The sequence below is a fragment of the Meriones unguiculatus genome, chromosome 3 (genome assembly GCF_030254825.1).
Source record: "Meriones unguiculatus strain TT.TT164.6M chromosome 3, Bangor_MerUng_6.1, whole genome shotgun sequence".
Classification (NCBI taxonomy): domain Eukaryota; kingdom Metazoa; phylum Chordata; class Mammalia; order Rodentia; family Muridae; genus Meriones; species Meriones unguiculatus.
In genome coordinates this window covers 169956963-169979750 of record NC_083351.1, presented here as the reverse complement: position 1 = coordinate 169979750, position 22788 = coordinate 169956963, and the positions used below count along the sequence as shown (strand labels likewise).

The 22788-nt window shown below is 39.5% G+C and overlaps 1 protein-coding gene across 3 annotated transcripts in view; it reads left to right on the top strand.

Annotated features, from left to right (window-relative positions):
• Antxr2 (ANTXR cell adhesion molecule 2) overlaps positions 1 to 22788 on the top strand; it is a 137754-nt gene that overhangs the window by 57725 nt on the left and 57241 nt on the right. For 2 of the 3 annotated variants that reach the window (XM_060380984.1, XM_021640457.2), the window contains 5 exons: positions 1162 to 1257; positions 13001 to 13042; positions 13842 to 13937; positions 18214 to 18378; positions 18639 to 18719. In XM_060380984.1, coding sequence (XP_060236967.1) covers positions 1162 to 1257; positions 13001 to 13042; positions 13842 to 13937; positions 18214 to 18378; positions 18639 to 18719 — 480 coding nt within the window. Of the gene's footprint in view, positions 1 to 1161; positions 1258 to 13000; positions 13043 to 13841; positions 13938 to 18213; positions 18379 to 18638; positions 18720 to 18819; positions 19258 to 22788 lie in introns of those variants that run through there. The other variant, XM_021640458.2, reaches the window with a different exon arrangement.

The window sequence follows — 22788 nt, the reverse complement described above, 5'->3', positions numbered from 1 at the left end:
TTTTTCTTCCCTGAGTTCTTTCTCTTTTAAAAACAAACAAACAAACCCCACAAAAGACAACCAACTAAAATGGTTTTCCTGGGAATCTCAGAGTTGTTGGGTTTGGAAAAAATCAAGGTTTTCATGTAAACTCCATAAAAGTTCTGTTCATAAAGTGAAAGTGTCTATGTTCTTTTTGACATCTGTTTCATGTGGCCTCTTACTGAGTTGGAGTTTATTTTCTTGGTACATAGTTTGTAAATGTTAGGTAAGGAGTATCAAGTGGTAAGCTGATTAAAAAGGGCCTTTGATTTCCTAGGAGATAAACAATTATGACAGAAAAAAATGGAATTAAATTATCCAAAGCTCACAATCAATTCTGTTGTAAAAATTCTGCAATTAAAATCTAGAGAAGCTCTGTCTAAAGTTGTTTAATCCAGAGGGGCATTTTGTAGCTATGGAATCCTATGACTGGTTCCTGCTAAACGCACTTAGCCTAAGGCCTGAAGGATGAGTCGTCAGTGGTTGCTGCAGTGAAGGTTACAGGCAGGGCCCAGAGCAGGTGCCCAAAGTGTAGAGGAGCTTGGCAATCAGACAGTGAAGAAACATAAGTTCAGATCTTGCTCAAGTCACATGTAAACCCTGGCCAGATGTCACTGGAAGTAAGGACTCATCAGACTGAATTTTCATGGAGACATACATAGCAAAAACCATTGTTTTCCTTATTAACCTGTGTTTTATATATGTATCTCATCCTCCAAGTATATAAATAAATTGCTCCTGTATCATCATAAAACCTGGGGAAACTCTGCCTAGAAGAAATTGAACTTGAACCAACAGAATTGTTGCCAAAGCACAAAAGTCCCCAATGGACCATTTGTATAATGGTCAAAAACTGTGGTTCTTACATTCTTTCAAGACATATTTAAATCAGTTTGTGGCATTGTTGGAAGATGTTGTGTTTATTGTTAACCATCTTAGCACGACATTACATATATTAAGTGAGATTAAAATATGTTAATAATTAAAAAATAAATTAATAACATTTAAAAACTTTGGTCTGACACTGTTTTTCCCTATGTGTTCATCCTCCCTCCCCCACTGTGTGCTTTTTTTAGAAGAATAAATAACGTGGATTTTGACCTTAAGCTCTTCTCTCTGGTTTATTTTTTCCCTCTACAGTCTAATGGGATTGCAGCTATCATAGCTATTTTGGTGTTGTTGCTGCTGCTGGGTGCTGCCTTGATGTGGTGGTTTTGGCCCCTTTGCTGCAAAGTGGTAAGATGAATTTCGAACTATGCTCTTATTTATTTTTTAAAACAGTGTAATACAAGCTCGGTCCCACACGTGAAGATACGTCATGTGGTCTGGCGACAGCAAACTTTTAATTGAAAACATGAATCTCAGTTATTTTACAACTATAGTACATTCTAGAAAATACGCTTGTCTGTATCCAGCATAAAACTCACCGCAAGGGCACTTCAGAACTCAGGTTTGTGGGAGGAAGTGTCGAGTGGTTGGGCTAATTGGGACGAAAGATATTTCCACTGAAGTTGATGAGAGCAGCTGTTTTAAAGTTCTCACAGAGTGGACATCTTTGAAGGCGTATTGGCATAGGATGTTCTTTTATCTTCCCCTGGTAACATGTTTTAGGGATAAGTCCAAGCCAGAAGTTAAGCTATCAGCTAAATAGTTCTTTTTAGAGAGAGTGAAGCAGCTCAGTTTTCGCCATTGCCACGCCGACAAAGTTTGGTATTGCGGAGTTCCTTGCCGCCCAGTGCCTGCTTGACTTGTAAAAGCACTCCACACTGTTACCTAACGTTGATTGCACTACAGCTCTTCAGAGATCACATGGGCTCTCCTGGGCTGGCGGGCTTCCCCGGAAGCTCTGGGGCAGAGTCCGTTTCCTTATCACTTTCTGTTTGAAGAGACACTCTCATTCCTTGCCTTGTGACCTCTTTCATTACCCTCAGAGCCAGTACCACTGCGTTATATTCCCTTGGTAATTCCTCTGCATTTGCATATAAACTGAATCCACGTGGGGAAGGCTGCCTGATGTTAAAGGCGAATATGTCCCAGGTGAGCCCATTTGGATCTGTGTAGCATCACCTTCCATCACAGGGCTGTTAATCCTCACAGGTCTACAACCCCTAAGCCAGTTTAGGTAGTTTATTCACAGTTCCAGGGAATTAAGTTATAGATATGGCTACAGAGGTGTTATTTAGCTTCCTACGTGATACTTATGTATAACTTAGACATAAGAGCATAACTTCTATATTAGAGTGTTTCACTTAATCCCTTTTATCCAGTTCTTATAAGCAACATTTTCCCAGGAAGAGTCTTTCACTGTGTTCCTGTTACTTGTTTAGAGAGTGTTCCCATGTAAGTGCACGCTCTGTGTCTTGTGGGAGTGTTTAACATGGCGTAGCGAGCCACCTTCCCCCACTTCACCTTTGCCAACTGACTTCAGCTTCCCACACCATCATGCTGCGCTTTGTCTTCTGTCTACATTTCTTATTAACTGTACCACAGTCTGTTTTCATGAGGCAGCCTTAGGATCCTTTTACCTCAGGGTTGTTTTCCCAAGGAGGAGGCCCGGAATTCACTCAGACAGCAGGAAGGATGAGACTCTCCCCGTCTCTTTGCTGAACTCATCAAGTTTCTGCCACAGCAGTTTATGCTCAAAAAGTTTCCGGATATAATCTTGATTACCTTAGATACGGCTATTTTGGGGTGGATGGCATTCTTGAGTCTCAAATTAAAGAGCAAAAAGGTGCCCTAATGTGGTTTGAGTTCCTTGCATTTTTAATTTAACTTTACGGTGGCAGATTTCCTCCCTTCATTAGTTTATAATTTCATTTACTATTGGTCACAGGGTGCAAAAGTATCATACTGTGTAATTGTTCCCTTAAAGATACATGAAAAAAATTCTGAGATGGGCCATTTTTAGGAAATCATTATATATAGTGAACTGGAGGTTTAGAACATAATTTTGGATATTATAAAGGAGATCCTATTATCAGTTGGTAAGAACAGGTCCATTCTAAGCCGAGGCTCTGCGGATAATAAGCCATGAAAATGTGTTTGTGTAAGGCGTTGAGGAGTCCCTTCAGTTATGCTGTAGGATTTTGGAAAGAGTCCCTAGTTTCCAAAGTAGCATGAATTCTCATTAGTTCTGGAATTTAACAGAGCAGCCACTTTCACTTTCCACCTGGAAGCATGGCATGAAAAGCAGCAAGTCCTGAGTGTGAACCTGGAGTCACTCACACACAGGCGGAAGTGAACTGTAGCAAATGTGTTCTAATGGGATTGAAAAGCCGGGGTAAGGCCAGGCAAAGCTCTTCATTCAGCCTTTGGTGAGTATGTTGAGCATGCAGAAGGTGGCGGCTCCTGTACTAGGAACTGGAGAGTCTCACATGCCTTCAGTAAGATGTGAAATTTTATATTTTAACATGTAAAGAAAGGCACGTGGGCCTGAGGTGTAAATAAAGCTCTCTAAGTACTCAACAGCAACATATAAAGAGCATCAGGGGCAGAAGAACCCAGCTGAGTCTCTGTTCTCAAATGTGTTTTGAATAATAAAGAAAATGTACAGTTAGTGAGGGACATTTCAGGAGTGTGTGTGTGTGTGTGTGTGTGTGTGTGTTGTGTGTGTGTGTGTGTTATTTTGCAGTGTGCTTTGAAAAGTGCTTGTCTGAGACCAAGTGTGCAACAGTTTGGGTTTTGACCTGACCTTCATGTGGAAAGGTCTCCTGAGTCTTCCAGAAAGTTTACACTCACTGGAGTATGGAAGGTCCCTGGAAAGATTTGCATGGCTTTGAGGACTGAATGACTTAGACTTTTGCAGTAGGGAGAGATTGTATTTGTGGTTTAGATGGGCTGTATGCATAACCATAATTCTCAGGCGGGAAACTGAAAAGGGAGAAGGCAGTGTGATGGCGACTGACTGGAATGATGAGGACCTCCAGACAGGGAAAGCTGGGAGAGGCAAGGAGCAGTCTCCACAACAGCCTGCAGAAGGAAGCTGCTAGCCAATAGCTGATAGTTTAGACTCCTGACTCTCAGAAGTGAATGGAAACAAGTCTCTAGTGTTTTTGATGACTTTCTTGGTCTAACAATAAGAATATATATATAAGTGTGTGTGTGTGTGTGTGTGTGTGTACATATATCTTTAGACTGATTCTAATATTCCCAAGTTAGAAATGACTGGTTCCGGTATTGATTTGGGGAAGGCAGGAGAGATGGCTCAGCAGTAAAGGCACTTGCCACCAATCCTGATGATGAGAGTTCAAAATCTGGAAAGACTCAACTGGTTCCCAAAAGTTGTCTTCTCACTTCCGTATTTGCATTACGCTACAGAATAAAAAAGGAAATGTAATAAAATTAAAGGATAGAAGAACCTGGTTTTAGTTTGTTATGACTGTCAAGTAGCCTGTAGGATGCTCATGGACTGAGGAGGACTGACTTACTGTCTCAGGGTGAGATGAAAACCATATTAGAGTATAATTCTGAGAAATATCCTCGGCACATTTTTATCTGCATCATTAGAAAGCAGGGATCCATGGACAGGTTTCTCAACCTTATACTACTTGTGGGAAGTGTCCAGTATGGCTTCATGCAAATTTAGCTGTGGGGCTGTTGATTCTCCCAAAAGCCAGAGACTGGCATTTTGCCTTGCAGAGAGTTTAGCTAAATACTGTATTTACGAAACTAGTATGTGTCTGTTAGCCATACCGGCTTCGTTCCAGGACACAAGGAACAAAGGAAAATCTGAAGCTTTACTTCCAAACTAGTTTATACTGATTCTAGACAATAGTATATTTCCTGGTGATATGTAAGTAAGAGTATAATTAAGCAAGCAGTTAGGGTGATTATTTATTTCAAATCTATCTTCTAGCATAGCTCAGCAAGTTTATGAAGATAGGCAGTGTGTTCTGACTATAAATATACCCAGAGATATAAACATATGAACACATAACCAATAAATGTTGTCCAGTAAATACTTTTTACTGGGGTACATGGAGAGATGTGGTATTTGTATCTACCTGCATCAACTTTAAAATAGAGCGCTCTGTTGGTCATTATAAAATAAGTCCTGTGGAAACAAATTGTGCAGGGCATTTGGTGTTACCTAGGATGCTTGGGTCTTTCATTTTCACTGAAAACTTGTCACTTGTAAATGAATACACAATAGAAAACATATGTTTTTGTACTTCTATTGAAACTGGTTTCTTAATTGTAATAAAATATGAAGTAGAATCAGTTTAGCTCTTGTGGCGTGGCCACTGCATATAACCCACAGGGGATTTCCTAACAGAAGGATTAATAATTTGTATGAAAAAATACTTTTTGTCTCTACATGTAATGGAAAACTATCAGTTGCCTACATTCTATGTTTGTGGTCCCTGAAATACTATGTGCTCTGAAGACTGTCACCAGTAAAAAAACAAACAAAAACAAACAAACAAAAAGACACAGTTTCTAGAACACACCTGTAGTGTAGGTGTTTTTGAAACCTATTTACCATGCATCACTTCTTCAAAGTTATGATAGGTACCTGTCTGTTACTTGGCCTCATTATTTAATATGTTAACAAAGAAGCATGCCTGTTCCTATAATAGACTGTTAATAGATTTGATAAATATATTTATAACTATAATATAATTTCAGTATTCTCCAAGTGCTCAAAGTCCCATGTATTTGAGTTTGGCTTAGTTCATATGAAAAAAGGTCTTATAAGATTTACTAGGCTGCTAAAGCAGAGCATAAGAAAGAAAAGAAAAGGCAAAGAAAGGCATTTGTCATAGACTGACTATTGAGGCTGCTTTTCCCGTGGCTGTAATTTTCTATCTTGCCATTCATTCTAAGGGGCGCGTTTCAAGAATGAAGGGGAGAGGTGAGCTTGTGCTTGAAAGTGCTGCTGGTTGTACCCTCTGTGTGCCTGGCTCTCCGAAACAGAATCAGAAAGGGGAGGAAATGTGAACGGGAGGGCTTTAGCTAGAAGCATTTTAATCAGAGAGCTCTTACAAGAAGCTGGATGGACAGGTCCTCCCATTAGCCATCTTTGGTTGTGTGGTGCTGGTTGGTGAACTGCTCTACCAGAGCAGCATTCTTCTGGTGGGGAGTCTCCCCATGCCTTCTGTTTAAAGCTGAACCTGCCCGTCAAGAATCGTCACATCCTCTGCTCCAACTGCTTTTCTTTAACAAGGCCACAGACATTGCTTTTCCTCCTGCCTTTGATTAAAAGAAGGAAGACACAAGGGTTAAAACAAGGCTTCTTGTGTATTGAGATATTAGTGAGTGATCAGAAAAAATCTAGATGTTTTCGTTACTGCTCAGCTTAGAGGATATGTATTTATGGCAGATTTGTTTGGCTGAACGGGACAGCAGACGGGACAGCCAGATAGCAGCGTGGTTTCAGATAGCCAGACACTCTGCACAATTACAGATGCAAGGCTAACGAGATGGCAAACAGAGGGAGGCCTTCTGGGTTACTGTCAACGAGTGTGGCACACAGCTGCAAATATGGTTGATTGTGCTGGAAAAAAAAATGCACTTCCCTGTTGCTCTGCTGTCCTTAGCCAAAGTTCTCCACCCTCAAGGAAGCACTGTGAGGCTCATTGTGTCTTTAACGTGTTTAGGAGGTCACAGGAAGATTTTGTGAATCTTAAATTAGAAAACAACCTACAAGTTGTCTTTTAAAGCTCAGTTTGCTTGTAAGTTGAGCTTTGTGGTGATATTTCAGACCAGAGCTCTTTCGGATAATTTTCTTAGCCAGCAACAGCTGTGCTGTTCCTTTTACATAGTAATAACGCTTCTATATCACACTTGATTTTTATTGTTGAGGAGGGCTCAGGGTACCTTTATTGAGTTCCTCTCAGAGAGGCCCGATTTTGGGATGAATGTACAATAAAACAGAAGTAATTTAAATTCTAATATGCCTTTCTTGCACCATTAGTTAAAATGATTTATGTCCGGTTGCCTCGTTGAAATACAATGTGATAGATGCTGGGATATATTGCTTCCATGGTGATATTCTCCAACAGCATCACCTAGGAAATGATATCAAATTCTTCCTGATCTACGACAGTAGCACCTTTATTAACTTCTGGCAGGAAATACGTTTATGCTGTTCTTCCTGTGTCCATTTGACCTTTTTAGGTGGTATTTATTGTGTAGATTTCTGGCTTCTGGTTTATTTGTTCAAGGTAAGGTTCTCCAAAGATTGGTGAATTTGCTAACATAGAGAGGAAAGAAGCAGAGATAGCTGAACTATTTTCAGTGTCCGACCTTCTGATTCAGAGAAGGACTTTCTAAGTACAAATCTAAGGGAACTTAGGGCCTATGTACTCCAGAAGAAAGGTGCTGTCCCTGATCCATGGTTTTGTCAAGGAGAAAAGAGAAAATTAAAGGAAGAGTCACATATATTTTTTTAAATTCCTGTAAACAGAGTGTTTTCCCTTTGTCTGTAGGCCTGGAGCACTTGGATGGCTTTTCTTTTAGTTACTGGCAAAAATTACTTCTGAAGTACTGCTTCTCTACAGTCATCATACTCTATCCTTTTTTTTTTTTAATCCAAAGCAGTTCAATGTTGACAGTTCTTTCACTTTTTTTTTTTTCTGAATATCAGAACATATGATTGCATCAAGCTGGCTGCACGCTCCACTGCTGACATTCTCTAGCGCAAAGAATGCCCACATCACTCGAACATTTGAAAAGTGTTAATGAGCAGATCAAAAGGACTGTTGCCTGAAGCAGCTAACTTTTTTTTTTTAATTTTTAAGAAATCGGCTCTCCTCCAAACTGAAATCTTCATTCTAGCAGCTAAGTAGATGAGATGTGATCCCCCCACCCACCCCGACGATGATAATAACAAACGGGGAAAAAAATTGGAGAAGACTCAAACTCTCCATATGGTTCATAAAGTGGTGGAAGTGTTTTCCAGAATTTTCAATACAGAGCTGAAGGATGCTAAGTGGAAAAAAAAATCCTGGCAACTAGGCAATATTATGCCTTTTAAAACCTGCAAATTCTCAGGAAATATGGTGCACATGAATACATTTAATGTAAGGATGAGATTCTCATGACTGTTGTTTCTAATGCATTGGGACAACACTAAGTTTTTCTTTCTCCCTCACCCCCCAATCTAATTTTACTGGCATACAGCCTTACTGATTTTATATAGACTCCATTTTTTTTTGGCTTTAGGGACAAGGGGTGTCACATTATTTTCTTTCCCTTTTATTGCTTATGAGGCCACATGGTAGTATGTAGAGGAACATATATATATATATATGTATATATATTATAATTTTATTTTACTTATATTTTTATTTATTACAATTCCTTCACTTTGTATCCCCACTGTAGCCCCCTCCTTCATCTCCTCCCAGTCCCACCCACTCCCCCTCTTCTCCCCCTATGCCCTTTCCCTAGGTTACTGATAAGGGAGGTCATCAAGGCTGGCTTCATCATCTTCCTCTGTGGTCTGGCAAGGGCTGCACTCCCTCACCCCAGGAGGAAGTGACCAAAGAGCCAGCCACTGAGTTCATGTCAGAGACAGCCCCTGATCCCCTTACTAGGGAACTCACTTGGAAACTGAGCAGCCTGTGTGCTTCCTTGGAGCAGGAGGTCTTGGTCCTCTCCATGCATGATCCTTGGTTGGAGTGTCAGTCTCTGCAGGGGTTCCTGGGTCCAGGTTTTTTGGCTCTGTTGTTCTGCTTGTGGAGCTCCTGTCCCCTCCAGGTCTTTCTATCTCCTTCTTCTTCCATAAGGATTCAGGCACTCTGCCCAAAGTTTGGCTGTGAGTCTCAGTATCTCCTCGATACCCTGGTGGGTAGAATCTTTCAGAGGACATCTGTGGAGGGCTACTGTTATAGAGGAACATTTTTAAATGTAATAAGAAAACTAGCTTATTTCCTGTCCTGAAATTTCTGAGTGAGTGATGCTGGTGCATGTGCTTCTCTGAAAAGGAGTAAACATCATCATGAGCATACACTTTGTGTAACTATAATTTTCTATCATTTGTGATTCCACTCATCCACCCATCCCAATAACAACTGCTTGGCAAACAACTCATCTTCCACAGACTTTCCCTTTGTCGTCCAACCTTCACTTTGAAAGTATCTCATGTAGTGGAATTAAACTCGGAGTTTGGAGGTAGATTGTTAAGTGATGGGTTTGAATTTTATTTTTTTATTATATATTAATATATACATTCTATTTCACTTTTTATTCACTTTACATTCTTGTCGTAGCCCCATCCCTCCTCCCCTCCCATCTTTTCTCTCCCTCTCTCCAGCATGCACTTTTCCTCAAAAGAAAGAAGCTCCCTTTCCTCTCCACCCCAGCTCATCAAGTTGCATCAGGACTGAGCATGTCCTCTTTCCTGTGGCCCTATAAAGTAGTCCTGCCAGGAGGAAGTGATAAAAAAGCTGACAAGTGAGTCCATGTCCGATGCAGACCATACTTCTTTTAATAGAGAATCCACTTGAGGCCTCAGTTGCTCTTCTGCTAGATCTTTGTAGGGGGCCTAGGTCCAGTTCATGTATGGTCCTTGGTTGATGCTTCAGTCTCAGCAAGCCCCAAAATACAGGAAATACAATCAAACAGTAGATGGATTTGTATTTTAGTTCTGTCCTTTCTCTTTGTATGCATTTGGTAGGGGGCGCTGGAATTAGAGCTTTCTTTTTGCTATGCTTAAAATGGGCATCAGCTTAGTAACATTACGGGTTCATGAAAATGAAAAGGATTGTCTACCACGTGACAACACAAGTGAAGAAGCATAGTAACTGTTAGGAAGAAGAACACAGTCTAAACTGGGTTCTGGGGCATCTGGGTCCTGTCCTGAAGGTTTCTGTCATTTGTTGTGATAGAGGATGTGTCTCTTTACTCAGTAGACTGAAACTTGATTGAGGTAGAATACAAAGATTTATTTTCATGATTAGCCATGCATACTTCCAGACTTTAAAATCTCTTTAAGCTTATAATGGGTTATGCACATAGATATTTTCATATTAGTTAAAGAAATGACCTTTAAAAGAGTCTTTTCTGGAATGAGATGAATACAAGGCACATGCACATATGTCCATATGTAAGTGTGGAAAGTCATAGAAACAAGAGACCTATCAGAAAGATTGTGATGTACATATTTTTTTTTATCTTATTAGGTTTTTTTTTTTTAAATTGGAGAGGATCTAATTTTAATCTATTTCCAAGATGTAGAAAATTGCGGTGATCTTATGTACCCTTAATGACTGTTAATTTACTAGTTCTCTAGCTTCACTGGTTGACAGAGAAAAATGATGACTATTTTCATTGAAATTAGCAATATTTTTACTTTCATGGAACTCTTTCCGTATCATTTTCATATTTTTATCAATATTTCACTTACAACCTTGGAACTTGATCATGACCTAAAACACTAATGGCACAAATATTTGAAGGAAATAGGGGGATTATGAATGTGGTTGGAGTAAAATGCTGTAAAGAGAATGTTGGGGCAGAGATGTGTGGGAGCTGATGACCTAACACATTGAGACATCAGAACAATGACACCAGAACAGCTGGATCATTTAGTTGTGACCAAAGAGGCTTTCTATCTCCATAGTATGGATTATGCCAAGTAAAGGCTTTCCAATACAATGAAAACATGAAAAGGTGCCTCCTGTCCTGTGTGAGTTTGATAGAAGTGAATACATAAAGATTTTTAAATATAAATTTATTTCTGTGTGTGTGCTGCTATATGTATGCGTATCACATACCTACAGGAGTCCAAAGAGTCAAAAGAGGGCATTGGTTCCCCTGGAAATGGAGCTATGGGTGGTTGTAAGCCACCATGTGAGTTCTGGCAAATGAATCTGGGGTTTCTGCAAGAACAGTAAATGCTCTTAACTCCTGAGCCAATTTCTGCAGACTCACAGAAAGATCTTAATTGGAAACTCAGTTTTCCTCTATCAGAGCTCACAGAGATGGTCAGTATAAAACAAAAAGGGCTTGATGGGCTTGTGCAGTAATATCCAGCATAGTATGCTGGAACAGAATGCCAGAGGTCCTACTTACATTATTTTTTTATTTATCTGTGCAAGAGATACATGGTATAAAAGTAAATTAAAAATATTTACTGTGAAATTAAAGTGATTTTAGATATGTTCAGGCTTGGTGGAAGAAAAAGGTATATTTTGATCTTTCTCTGGTGAGAGAATTCCAGAGAACATTTGAAAAACAAGAGACATGCAAATTTCAAAGCCTCTCCATAAAATTCAATTCTTTCTTGATTTGAACTGTGTGCACTGGAACTTTGAAACCATTTTGACTGGGGAAATAATTGATTAAGCTTCTATTAGATGAATATTGGCCCAGTTACACAAGTTAAAATGAGGACTTGTTAAAGATACTGAAAGAAACTAGTTTTTAAATTTTTTCCTCAAGGATTACATGTAACTACTGGTGAAAAATGTAACAATAGACTATCAATAGCATGGATATTACTATTAATATTTTCTGTTTATGTTTTTATCATTTGAGAATGCATATAATATGTTCTGATCAAATCTTCCACCACTCCCACCAAAATTTCTTTTCACCACTTTCTCTACCAACTCATGTATTCTTTTTTAAAATGCTGAGAAGAGGCAAAGAGTCATGAGGTCCTAATTGCTTTGTCCAAATGCCATTGAGTATAGTCACTGAGCCATATTGAAAAATGTTATTTTGGGTTAAGGAAATTGTAGTTAGGACATTGACTAATGAATATAAACTAAAGAAAATGAACAAAACAATCCAGGTAACTTATAACCATTTTATTAAAAATGGGTCATGGCTTTAGCTCCCAGAGGTAACCTTAATAGAAATGCAGTCGTCATTATTTGAGTCTCTAAACCCAGGAATTTCTCTCCATGTGTGCATGTTTTCCAGACTCCAGGACCCGGGCTGAAGAATGGAAACTGTTAGAGAGAGAAAGCTTTGGCTTTATTTAGGGAAAAAACTTTCAAATGATGAGTTACTTGCCAATCGAATGATGCTTTTTGAAGTAGGGAATTTGTCTATTGCAGCAGTCCAAACATAATTGGAATCACTACGAGGTGGAGATTTTTTTTACAGTAATATTAAAGTTTTAGTTGTGTGCACCTTGCATGAGTTGAAAAATGTGCTTGACATCTTTCAAGTTCATAGAATTCTTTAGTCCTTGATTTTGGGTTGTGGCAGTGAGAATGGAATAAAAATAAACTTTCCTTATTTTTTTTTCAATCTTTCCTCTTTCTGTAGTGTCTCCCTCTTTTCCTTTCTCTCTATTTTCCTCCCTTCCTCCTGTTTTCCTTCCTCGTCTCCCCTTTCCTCTTCTCACCCCTTTCACCTTTTTTCGCCTCCTGACTTCTCCCTTTCCCTTCTGTCTTAAATCCTTGAAGGCATATTTTGTTCCAATTCCACTCTGATAAATAGTGGGAACACAGAGGGAAGAGAAGGCATGTGTGAAACTTAAAAGGGAACTTTCTTTTAAGCTAGATAGAACCAAGAACTCTAATAAATTGTGGGGAAGAAGAGAGAGTCCTCTGTGAGTATTAGAGACATTATAATCTGCTTTGAGAAGACAGAAATTCATGGGGGGAGAGGGTAGAAAAAAATTTCTAGGAATCTGTTGGACCTGGAAAGGATTTGTAGAAGTTATTTAGAAAAAAATAAATTGATTATAGGTTCTGCCAGTATTTGTAGTCTGCATTTGGAAAGAGATGGACTACTGAAAGAACATTGGGCAGATGGGGGGAGGGTTGGTTTTGATCTTATTGAGTGAAATGAGGGCAGTGGTGTTTTCACTGGATGTACAGGGTGATAAAACTTTTATTAAGTACTGCCTTCTTAATAAAGGAAATATATACTTCATAGCCTTAGGTCAGCCTCAGTCAACTACATTTTTGTTGTAAATCTTAACCCCCATCTCTGGAGCTACCACAGTAGCCACTGTTTTTGTAAATTCTTGTGTTATGGAACTCTCTATATTATGTTTTGCTTTATTTTGGGACAGGTTATCAAGGATCCTCCCCCACCATCTGCTCCACCAATGGAGGTGAGTGCCTAGAAAAATGACATGGAGTTGTTCTATTTTCAAATATAAATATCATTCCAAAATTAGGCCAATTCCATTCATATGATAGCAAAGTATCTGCTTTTTACTTTGTGAAAGCCAACTGCTACTTTTTAATCTTATGATTTCTTAAGCAGACTAGAAGAGTGGGCCCTTCATAAGCAGACATAGACAGGCTGGCTACAGGATCGAAAGTACATAGAGATTTAATATATTTTTGTAATAGTATATTAATAGTTCTGATGACACTTACCTAAAATTGTTGAAATATCCAAGCTGGCAGTTCAAAGATGCCATTTCTTTCTTCAAAGTGATAATTGCTATTTATATTATTCTGTTCATTAACATCATGTGAACAAAGTAAAGTAAGAAATGTGCTGTATTGTGCATTTTCAGGGCTTCTTTAATGTTTCTCTTCTCACTATAGATTTCACACTTCAAAGTTCCATGTATACAGACACACAAAATCATTGTCGAGGTGTTGCCCTAAGGTGAATACTCTTTTCAAGTTGAATTGATGAATGTGCCTGCTTTAAATACACAATACTCATAGTTTAAAAGGCAACTTCTGTTATCCGAGAGGCGATGGAGGGAGAATTTGATGAAGGGAAGGAGCCTTCGTACCCTGTAGAACTGCACTTGAAATTGATGTATATGATCATAAATGCACTCCCACAACAATGGAATTATTTAGAGCATCTAAATGTGATCCACCTCTGGCTAAACCATATTTTAAGAAATTAATTAATTAAATTCATTTTTAAAAATTGTATCTCCATAGGAGGAAGAGGAAGAACCTTTGCCCAATAAGAAATGGCCGACTGTGGACGCTTCCTATTATGGGGGTCGAGGGGTTGGAGGAATTAAGAGGATGGAGGTTGGTCTCTTAAAGAAATAGCGCCAATTGAAAGTATGTATTTGTAGGAATACTGAGCCACAGGCACTGTGCTTTTCATAATCTCATCCCTCTTTAGTTAGCACTAGGTCTCTTCTGGGCACTTTCCTTCTGTGTGGAACCATCCTCACCATGTCCAGAGCTGGTGAAGAGCAAGCAACAGGCTTCTCTAGTCAAAGGACTTCTTTGATAAGATTTCTGAATCCTAAGGATGAAAATAGCTACGGGTTTCCTCACTGCCTTGGGAAAAATTACCTCATGGAACATCAACTTTTAAAATGTCAGGCATTCATGTTTGCAACAATGCTCTTCTTTGAAAAGACTCATCAGTTATTATTTGAGAGAGTTTTATTTTATTTTTATTTTTTTGCTAATATTCAGCATGGATATGACTATATCACAAATATAGAACAGGCATATTTAAAATTTTCAACAACTTTTACTTGCTAATTACCAACCATTCTAGTTAATAGTTCATACCATTTATTATGCTGAACTATTTTTTTTTTTAGTCCAGTAGTCCAAAGATTGAGATTCTTTCTAAAGAAAAGAGTAACATGAACCCCTGAATAGACCCTGGGTAAAAAGGAACATGATTTTAATGTATTAGTCAAGTATTTTACATAAATCAACTAACAAATAAGGAATTTTTATCTTGGCTCAGGACTTTAACCTACAGTTTGTAAGTGTTTTTGATTCTGGGATTGTGTCCATGCAAAGCATCATTGGTAGGGCGTATTTGGTAGAGCACATTGCTTACTATGGGGAGGTAGGAAGCAAAACAAGAGAAAGAACATCTTGGCTTCACCCCTACATGGGCAAATAACAGAGGCCTAAGTCTTAAACCTCCTCCTGGGTTCCACCTCTTACAGGTGCTGTCACCTCCAAAAAGATCCATGCTGATAATCAAGACATTACTACATGGGCCTTTGTGGTATTCCGTATCCAAACTGTAGCAATTTCTCTATGCTCAAGGAAGCACATTTCCAAGTAGCCTGTAATTCCAATTTCAAGAGTCCTTGAATTTCAGCAAGTGAAAATGCATCACCTGCCTTTCTTTTCCAGCTGAGGAAAGTTTTAGAAAAAGAATGGACCAAATATCATTCAGTCTGTGTCCTTTAATCTTGAAAAATTTGGCCACATTTAGAATATTCTATGTATGGAATGGTAAAGTGGATGATAACAAATTTAAAAGTGACTGGGATATTCTGTTGATAGGAAACTGGATGATAACAAATTTAAAAATGACAAAGAAAACAGAGATGTTTACAAAGAAGTAATTCAGTATATAAAGGTACACAATAAACTGAGTTAAGCATTAAGAATCATTAAAATTTCTCTAATGTGAACACAAAATTGGAGTGAGAAAATCAACTTTGTCATGTTTTTGTAAGAATTCTGATTCAAACATGCAAAGTGCTCACGCTGGAGAGAGTAAATGAGTTATAAAAGGCCCGAGGTCAAATCAATTGCAAGAACAGAACTTTGGCGCTCACGTTATAGTAAGTCATAATTGATACTCTCTTTTTGTAGATTTTACAGATCTCACTCTTTGGAATTAAATGTTCATTTAAGTTTTTTTTTTGTTGTGGAGTTTTCAGAGCTTTTAATATCATCTGTTAGCAAAACAGATGTACTTACGACAATTCCTAATAACGTCACACGGGTGTTTCTGCTAGTTTCTCATGAAAATGACTTTTTAAAATGCTGGAACTGCTCCTTTATTACATGGATCTTAGCTATGCAAACATGCTCTAGAAATTATGAAACTCGCTGATGATAATGAAAGCCAAATGAAACAGGAAGAATTCATCCCTGAAGCTTGTGCTTACACATTTTCCCCCTTAAAATAAACTAAAGCTAGGGATATTAACTCTGCTAAGACTTTCTTTAGCGATCTACTTTTGTTCTTCTTCTTCCTTCTTTTAGGGCATCTCAATGTGATTAACTTGAAACATTCATATTTATACACCCCTGTGTGTGTTTGCACATGCGCACACACATACATATGTGATTTTAATTCCTCTGTAGAGGAAACTTATGCAAGGTTTTTCTAGTTTTAGACTTTGAGATAAAGGGAAGCTGTGTTTGGTGAAGGTTGATGATAAGTCAGAAGCTCTCTCATGAAACAAAGAGAGCAAATTTATTAAACTTATTAAATCTCCTTAGACCTCCATGACCGAGGGGTTATGGATATAGCCATCAGAGACTGGGAATGCCAGATTGGCTCAGAACTCCAGTGTAACAAGCTTTTGCATTTTTTCCATCTGAGAATGGTCCCAGTGATATTTGAGTCTAATTATCAGGATCTCAATGGTTTAAGCTGTGAAGGCTAGGCTAAGGAGCTATTTGTGTTATAATATAGTCTTTCTAAAAAGTCTAAATCTTATCTACTTACTGCTCTTCCCTGAGTTGTTTTTTTTTTTTTTTCTCTGAGTCTGGCATCCATGTGTTCACTAAGCAATCTGTCTCTTTTGTTTTGTTTTGTCTTATTCCCTGAAATTGTGATGTTACAGCTGCAAGAAATGTGCCCTGCCTTTAGAGTATTAAAATCAATTAGTTATGTCTAAAGATTTTACTCTAAGTGTTAGCTTATCAAGAGAAGACTATGATTTGACAAAAAAAATAAAAGATGGTATTTTTTTTTAAAGAAAGAAAGCCCAACTCTTTAGCTCTAAAGGTTTAATATGTTTCAAACACATTTAACAACCCCATAAATGATGAATATTCTAGCCATTGATCTCACGGAAAGATTCAGATATACTTTAATGACTCATTAGGGTCTACTTGAAATTGAAAAGTACTCTAAAATTGTAGTGGAAAGGGGGTGGTAAAAATATCTAAGTGGCTTTATCAAAAAGCTGTGCATGGTTCTTCCTATAAAATGTAGCCATCTATCTTTCTACTCAGCACCTCAGGCTGGTAGCTTTGAACTTTCTCCTTCACTGAGATGGCCTAAAGGTTTGTTGCAGCATAGCTTGGATTCGTCTTTGTTTCTCTTCACACACTCTACTTGTTTATCTCTGTCCTTCTTGGTAATGTCTTAGGATTCTTCCACTGCTCCTTAAATAAAGTCCCCAGATACTGCTTCCCATTCATACATGGTAGTGTTCCGATCTGGCTCTTAATTTCTGTTTACTGAAATGTCAGGCAGATAATAACCCAAATCCCGATGGTTTTGCTCACTATCAAGAGTTTCCAGAGAGTGAAATTACCTAACATTTCTGAGATTCCCTAATGGTCTGCTCCCCACAAAACAGAATATTTTCTAATTAATGTCTCTCAATTAAGAACTTACTTATCAAATGAGTCTATTCACATGAGCAGAACAACTAAAGACAGAAAGCTCCTCTGGCAAATAAAATGTTATAACTGGAAATTCATGCTTTTGGAGTTATTCAAATATTATGGCAAAAATTTAAAAAGATTAATTCTTTTAATGTATTTTTTTTAAATTTATACAAGTCTAAATCATGTGAAACCTTTTCACTCACTTCTTATTGCTTACGTTCAAATGCCTGCTCCGCTAGTACACACCTGTGGTGGCTTTGAGCACGTTTTAACCTGTGCCACAGTTCCCGCATCTGGAAGGGAAAAGGATAATGTCTATTTCTTTGCATTTTTGTATGGATTGGATCAACGCAAACACACTGAATAGACGCTGCCATGAATCTACCATAATAAGGCATGAATCTTGCATGCCTTATGGTAGACTATGTATGAACTACATAGTCTTGCATTTTCTATGTGAACCATGAATCTTCTCCGTATTTGAAATGGTGGAGAAAACACTACACCAGATTTAACTGATATCATATCTTTACAAAGATTTACTTTGCATTAGGGCCATGATATTAATATAATAAAGAATGATGAGGAAACAGAGGCAGAAAGATCCCTTGGCTGCCTTGTTTAACCAACCTAATCTAATGGGCTAGCTCCGGATCGCAATGAGACCTTGTCTTAAAACACATGACGAAGGTCACCTGAAGTCAACACCTGAGGTTGACCTTTGGCCTCCACACACATAGGAACTTGAACACACTTGAATATGCACATATATATCCACACTTACATATGTACAGGCAAATAATAATGAGTGATAAGGACCCATTAAAACTCAGAAGTAAAGGACGTGGAATTAGTATACCAATTTATCTTCTTACATTGGACTGGTGAATCAAAGGACTGTAGGCCACACAGGAGCTTGCTTCTCTGGGAGACTTTGCCTGACAGCAATGTCTCCTTCGTTTTAAAGGTCCGCTGGGGAGATAAAGGATCTACAGAGGAAGGGGCAAGACTAGAGAAGGCAAAAAATGCTGTGGTCATGATCCCTGAAGAAGAGATACCTGTCCCACCAAGACCGCCTCGACCCAAACCCACACATCAGGCACCTCAGACAAAATGGTACACGCCAATTAAGGTACGTGCCTATATTTTGTGTGATACAGCTTGAACCTAATGGGGATGTAGCTTTTTCAGTCTCTCCTGTCCCTTGGGGAAAACTAAGACCAATCATATAGCAAATATCCATTTTTATGCTCTAGCAACTGCATAAAGTTGCTAGGAAAAAAAAAAACTCTTCCTTAGCATAAGACTTTCACGTTTTTATATTTATTAAACTCGTTTAATTGATTAATTGAAATGAAACTATCCAAGTTCACAAGTCCAATATCTCTTTAGGGTCGTCTGGATGCACTCTGGGCTCTGATCTTGAAGCAATATGACCGGGTGTCCTTGATGAGACCCCAGGAAGGAGATGAGGTTTGTGATCTTTTGAGGATGGTGGATGCGGGTGTGCAGGGGGAGAGTGTAATGAAAGCAGGACAATATTGATGAAAATAATTTAAAAACTTTCTGTTAGCTTGCAGGAGAGAATTGATTCTGACCGGTGAATGTTCTTGTTATACAGGACGCTTGTTAAATTTTGTGGTTTTAGAATGCATTTTCAAGCCAATTCCATACCATTACGTTTCCAGGTAATTAATTAAAGTCACAGGCATGCTCGTTGCTTCAGCATTTGACTTTGAAGACGTTTGTTCTGAGTTATTTTCTTTGGAAGAGGCAGACTGGGAATTAGCATCTGACGCCTTTCTTCTGGCGTTTAGTAGCAATGAGATCTGGGGAAAACACCTCAGAAGTGCTTTCTTTAGATATAAACATGTTACCTGCCTTCAATAGTTGTCACAGCCTCGTTTCTGAAATATGTCAAGGTGTCCTCACGGCTTGAGGCAGCATAGAAATCTGCAGCAGAGGTACTCAGATGGATACCCTTACAGGTGTGCTGTCCGTGGAACTTTTCCTCACTAAGGGAGTCCATTTGAAGCTCTCATTTTAGAAATCTGCTTAGAATTATTCTACTCTTAAGTATTTTTTCTAGTAATTTACATCATTTCCTAGTGCTGCAACTTTAGAAAAATTGTCCAAAGCCTCTTCATTTGCAGCAGTGGGTTTGGTTGAGAGACCCCGAGCTGTTCACGGTGCTAGGCTACTTGCTCTGTGTGAGGGCAGCCCTTCCCCCGCTACAGAGGAGTGCATGCCAAGCACACCTCAGGAGGACTTTGGTTTCATTTAGGTGTCACATGCTGCTCCTAAAAACCAGGGAGTAACCAGTCAAATCAGTGTTTACGCTGTGAAGCCGAGAGAAGATCCATTTATTATGAGATGGTTTTAACTTGGTGTTTGCGGGGTATTACTTTTATTGTTTATTTATTTATTTCAATCAACTTAAAAACATTTCAAAAAAAAAAAAAAAACACCCGAGTTCAGCCATTTAAGGTATACAATTTGAGAAATATTATTGAACATTCTAGCATGATGTCAGGTTCCTCTGCTGGGACCATGTAGATAGCGGCTCTCCTTATCACCAGGCCATTGGCAGATTATCAGTAGGAATGTCCTTTGGATGGAAATTCATGCTGTGGGCCGGAGTTCTGTTTCTGGAGCCACGTGTAACTCTCTCTCTCCTGAACATGCTGGAGTCTCACTTCCTTTTGTTTACAGTCCCATCCATACCTGGTCTCACTCAGCTCTTCCCCAGGTTAGAGTTCAGTTTGTATGTTTAATAATTTCCATCTTATTAAGTGCTGGGTATTGAGTAAATAGCGCTCTATGGGGTGGGGATGGGGCATCTGTTCTCTCCCTAAATAAAAGCATATAAAATTTTATATGCTCTTCTAACTACTAGGAAAAAGTTTTTATATTTGCAAAATTTAAACCCCTGAAATCCACCAATACTCCATTAAACGGAGTTAAACATTAAACTCTGACAAATATACATACTTCATATAAACATCTTCATTTCATCTGATTATCAGTTTGCTGTCAAAATTTACTTTCCAGTAAACTATTCCGTTAAATGTTGGAAACTCTATAGATGGCGTGTTTTCAGCATAAATACACATGTTAAAATCCTTTTGAAACAGTTTGGCTATGATAGCAGTGAACTCACTGGAACAAATGTTATCTGATATTAAGGTCAATTTCTTTAAAGAAAAAAAAATTGAAACGTATCAACATGTAAATTGGTATCATTAGTAACTATTCTCCTGTGTCTCTTGCAGTCATCAACCTTTTTGGTATGCACACATATACACAAACACAATATTTACATTGGTTTGTACTTTTTACGGAGTATTTGGTACAAAAGTGTGTGGGATTGTAAAGCAGTTTGCTTATTTGGGGCATTGGGAGGGCTTGGAAACTCCAGGATTTAGATGGGGCTGTTCATTTACATTGTCAGGGCATAAATAATACCTTTTCATCTGGATACCGAGGAGTCACATCCTCTGATGGAGGGGGAGGCCGACTTTAAGCTGCCTGACAGATAATACTGACTAATGGCTCCCAGGAACACAACCCCTGCCTACCCAGCAGCTTGTTTTGTGCTTTGGAAAACAGCCTTGTCATTTATGTAGGAACCGTTTGCGGCAGAGCCTGCCTCGGGAGAGCTCAGTCTAATAAACAAACCCGCGACCACAGCACTGCAGCGAGTCCCTCAGGTGGGGCAGCGAGTCCTTCACCGTGCGTTTGGAGCCGAAGCTGTGCTGGGGCGCAGAGGCCGCGGCGCTCCCGGGCCGAGCTCTGCGCCGCCCCGAAGTCCTTGATGCGCAGGCTGGAGTTGGCGCGCGCAGTATCAAAGCGGCCGCCGGGGCGGGCGGGCTCCCCGCGCAGGGCTGCGGGCGGCCGGGCGCGGGCTTTGATGCGGGCGGCGGGTCCTGGGAGTCGCGGGTTCCGCGGCCAGGTGCGCGCTAGCAGGTTGTCCTGACATCTGCCGGCGACCGCCGCGGCTCGATTGTCAGAGGAGGTAGTTGAGAGCGGCAGGACCGTTTTTGGTCTCGCGCGCGCTGCCTGGAGGCCTGAAACTCCAAAGGTAGGAGCGGGGTGGACACAGCTGCGCTCCCAAACTTGCCCGAGGCACAAATACGAGATCTAATGCAGTTTGACTCCACGGCGGTGGGGAGACAGGACAGAGAGCCACTTCAGAGACAACTTACCGCTGCAACATCTGCCGCCAAGTTTCCAGGGAGTGACAGGGGACAGCAGGTACAGATCCAAGTCTCTGCACAAACAACCTCCATTACGCCCTGGACTCTTTTGAAGGGTCTCCATCAAACAGGCCCGAGTCCGCAGCAGGAGTTTGTTTGGTTTTCAAAGCGGTGTTTTGTGTGTGTATGTGTGTACGTTTTCCTCCTCAATAACAAGGTAATTTATAAATGATGCATTACCACGCGTCCTCCTTTTTTTTCCCCATATGAAAAGAGAGTTAGAGAAGCAGAAAGGCGAAGAAAAAAAAAAAAAAAAAGAAAGCCCAGCAGTAGTTTGGAGTTGCACCACAAACCAATTAAATCTCCGAAGACCTTCTTGACTGTGTTCGAGGTTATGTTAACCTTCAAACGGCTCCTCATTCACCAGTGAGCAAACAGCAACTTACATATGCAAAGGGCGAATCCCAGAACATGCCTGAAATACATGGACTTCTGCTTACAGCTGTTCAAGGTTCTGTAGGGTTTCTTATCCCTGCGGATGTGAACTTTAATGTCCTTTTTTTTTTTTAAATGAATGTAAGATTTAAAACAACAACAAATGCTGTTGTTTTACCCTAGTAAAACAAAAATTTAATAAATTTAGTTCAGTCTGTTTTCCAAGACTCCGTACCTGCAGTACCTCAAAATAAGGAGTTTTTTTTTTTTTTTTTTTTTTTTTTTTTTTTGTCTTAAAGGCAGAACACCCTCCTGTGTTTAGCTGGAAGACAATTCGTTAATAAGTTTTATTTTTACGTTGCAAAAAGTCGTAGTCACGCACAGCGGTTTAAACAGCAATGGGATTGGGTTAAAGTACTAGCCAGGGAAGGAAAGTCTGCAGTCATGTGATTTAGACCATCGCCCAGTGAGGTAGCTGCATAGCCATCTTGATATGAGAGCAGTCGTGTAAGTGTGTGCTTTGGAGCAAAGGATTAGCCAGGGAGCAGGGCCTGGGGTAGAAGCTGGAGTTGGCAAAGCTCTTCTCATCAGTGAGTGGTGACACAGCAGCTTAGGTACAAAGTGAGTTTCAGGTGATGCCCGCCCTCATTTGTGGAGAAAGCACCTGTAAATTATACAGATGTGCTTGCCATTCCCTGAAACGACTGATGCCCATTCTGACAGAACACCAGTCCCGTACTTTCTTAATGTTTACAGCAAAACAGGACCAGATGCCTCAAGTTCATTGGAAGTGCAAGTGCATTTCGAAGGCACCGAGAGAGCATTGTCACTGTAGGGGCCGACTGATGACTGAGGCCCTCCTCCAGTTCCTGTCTGTACTTACAGATTTACGTCCACACCCATTATCCCTG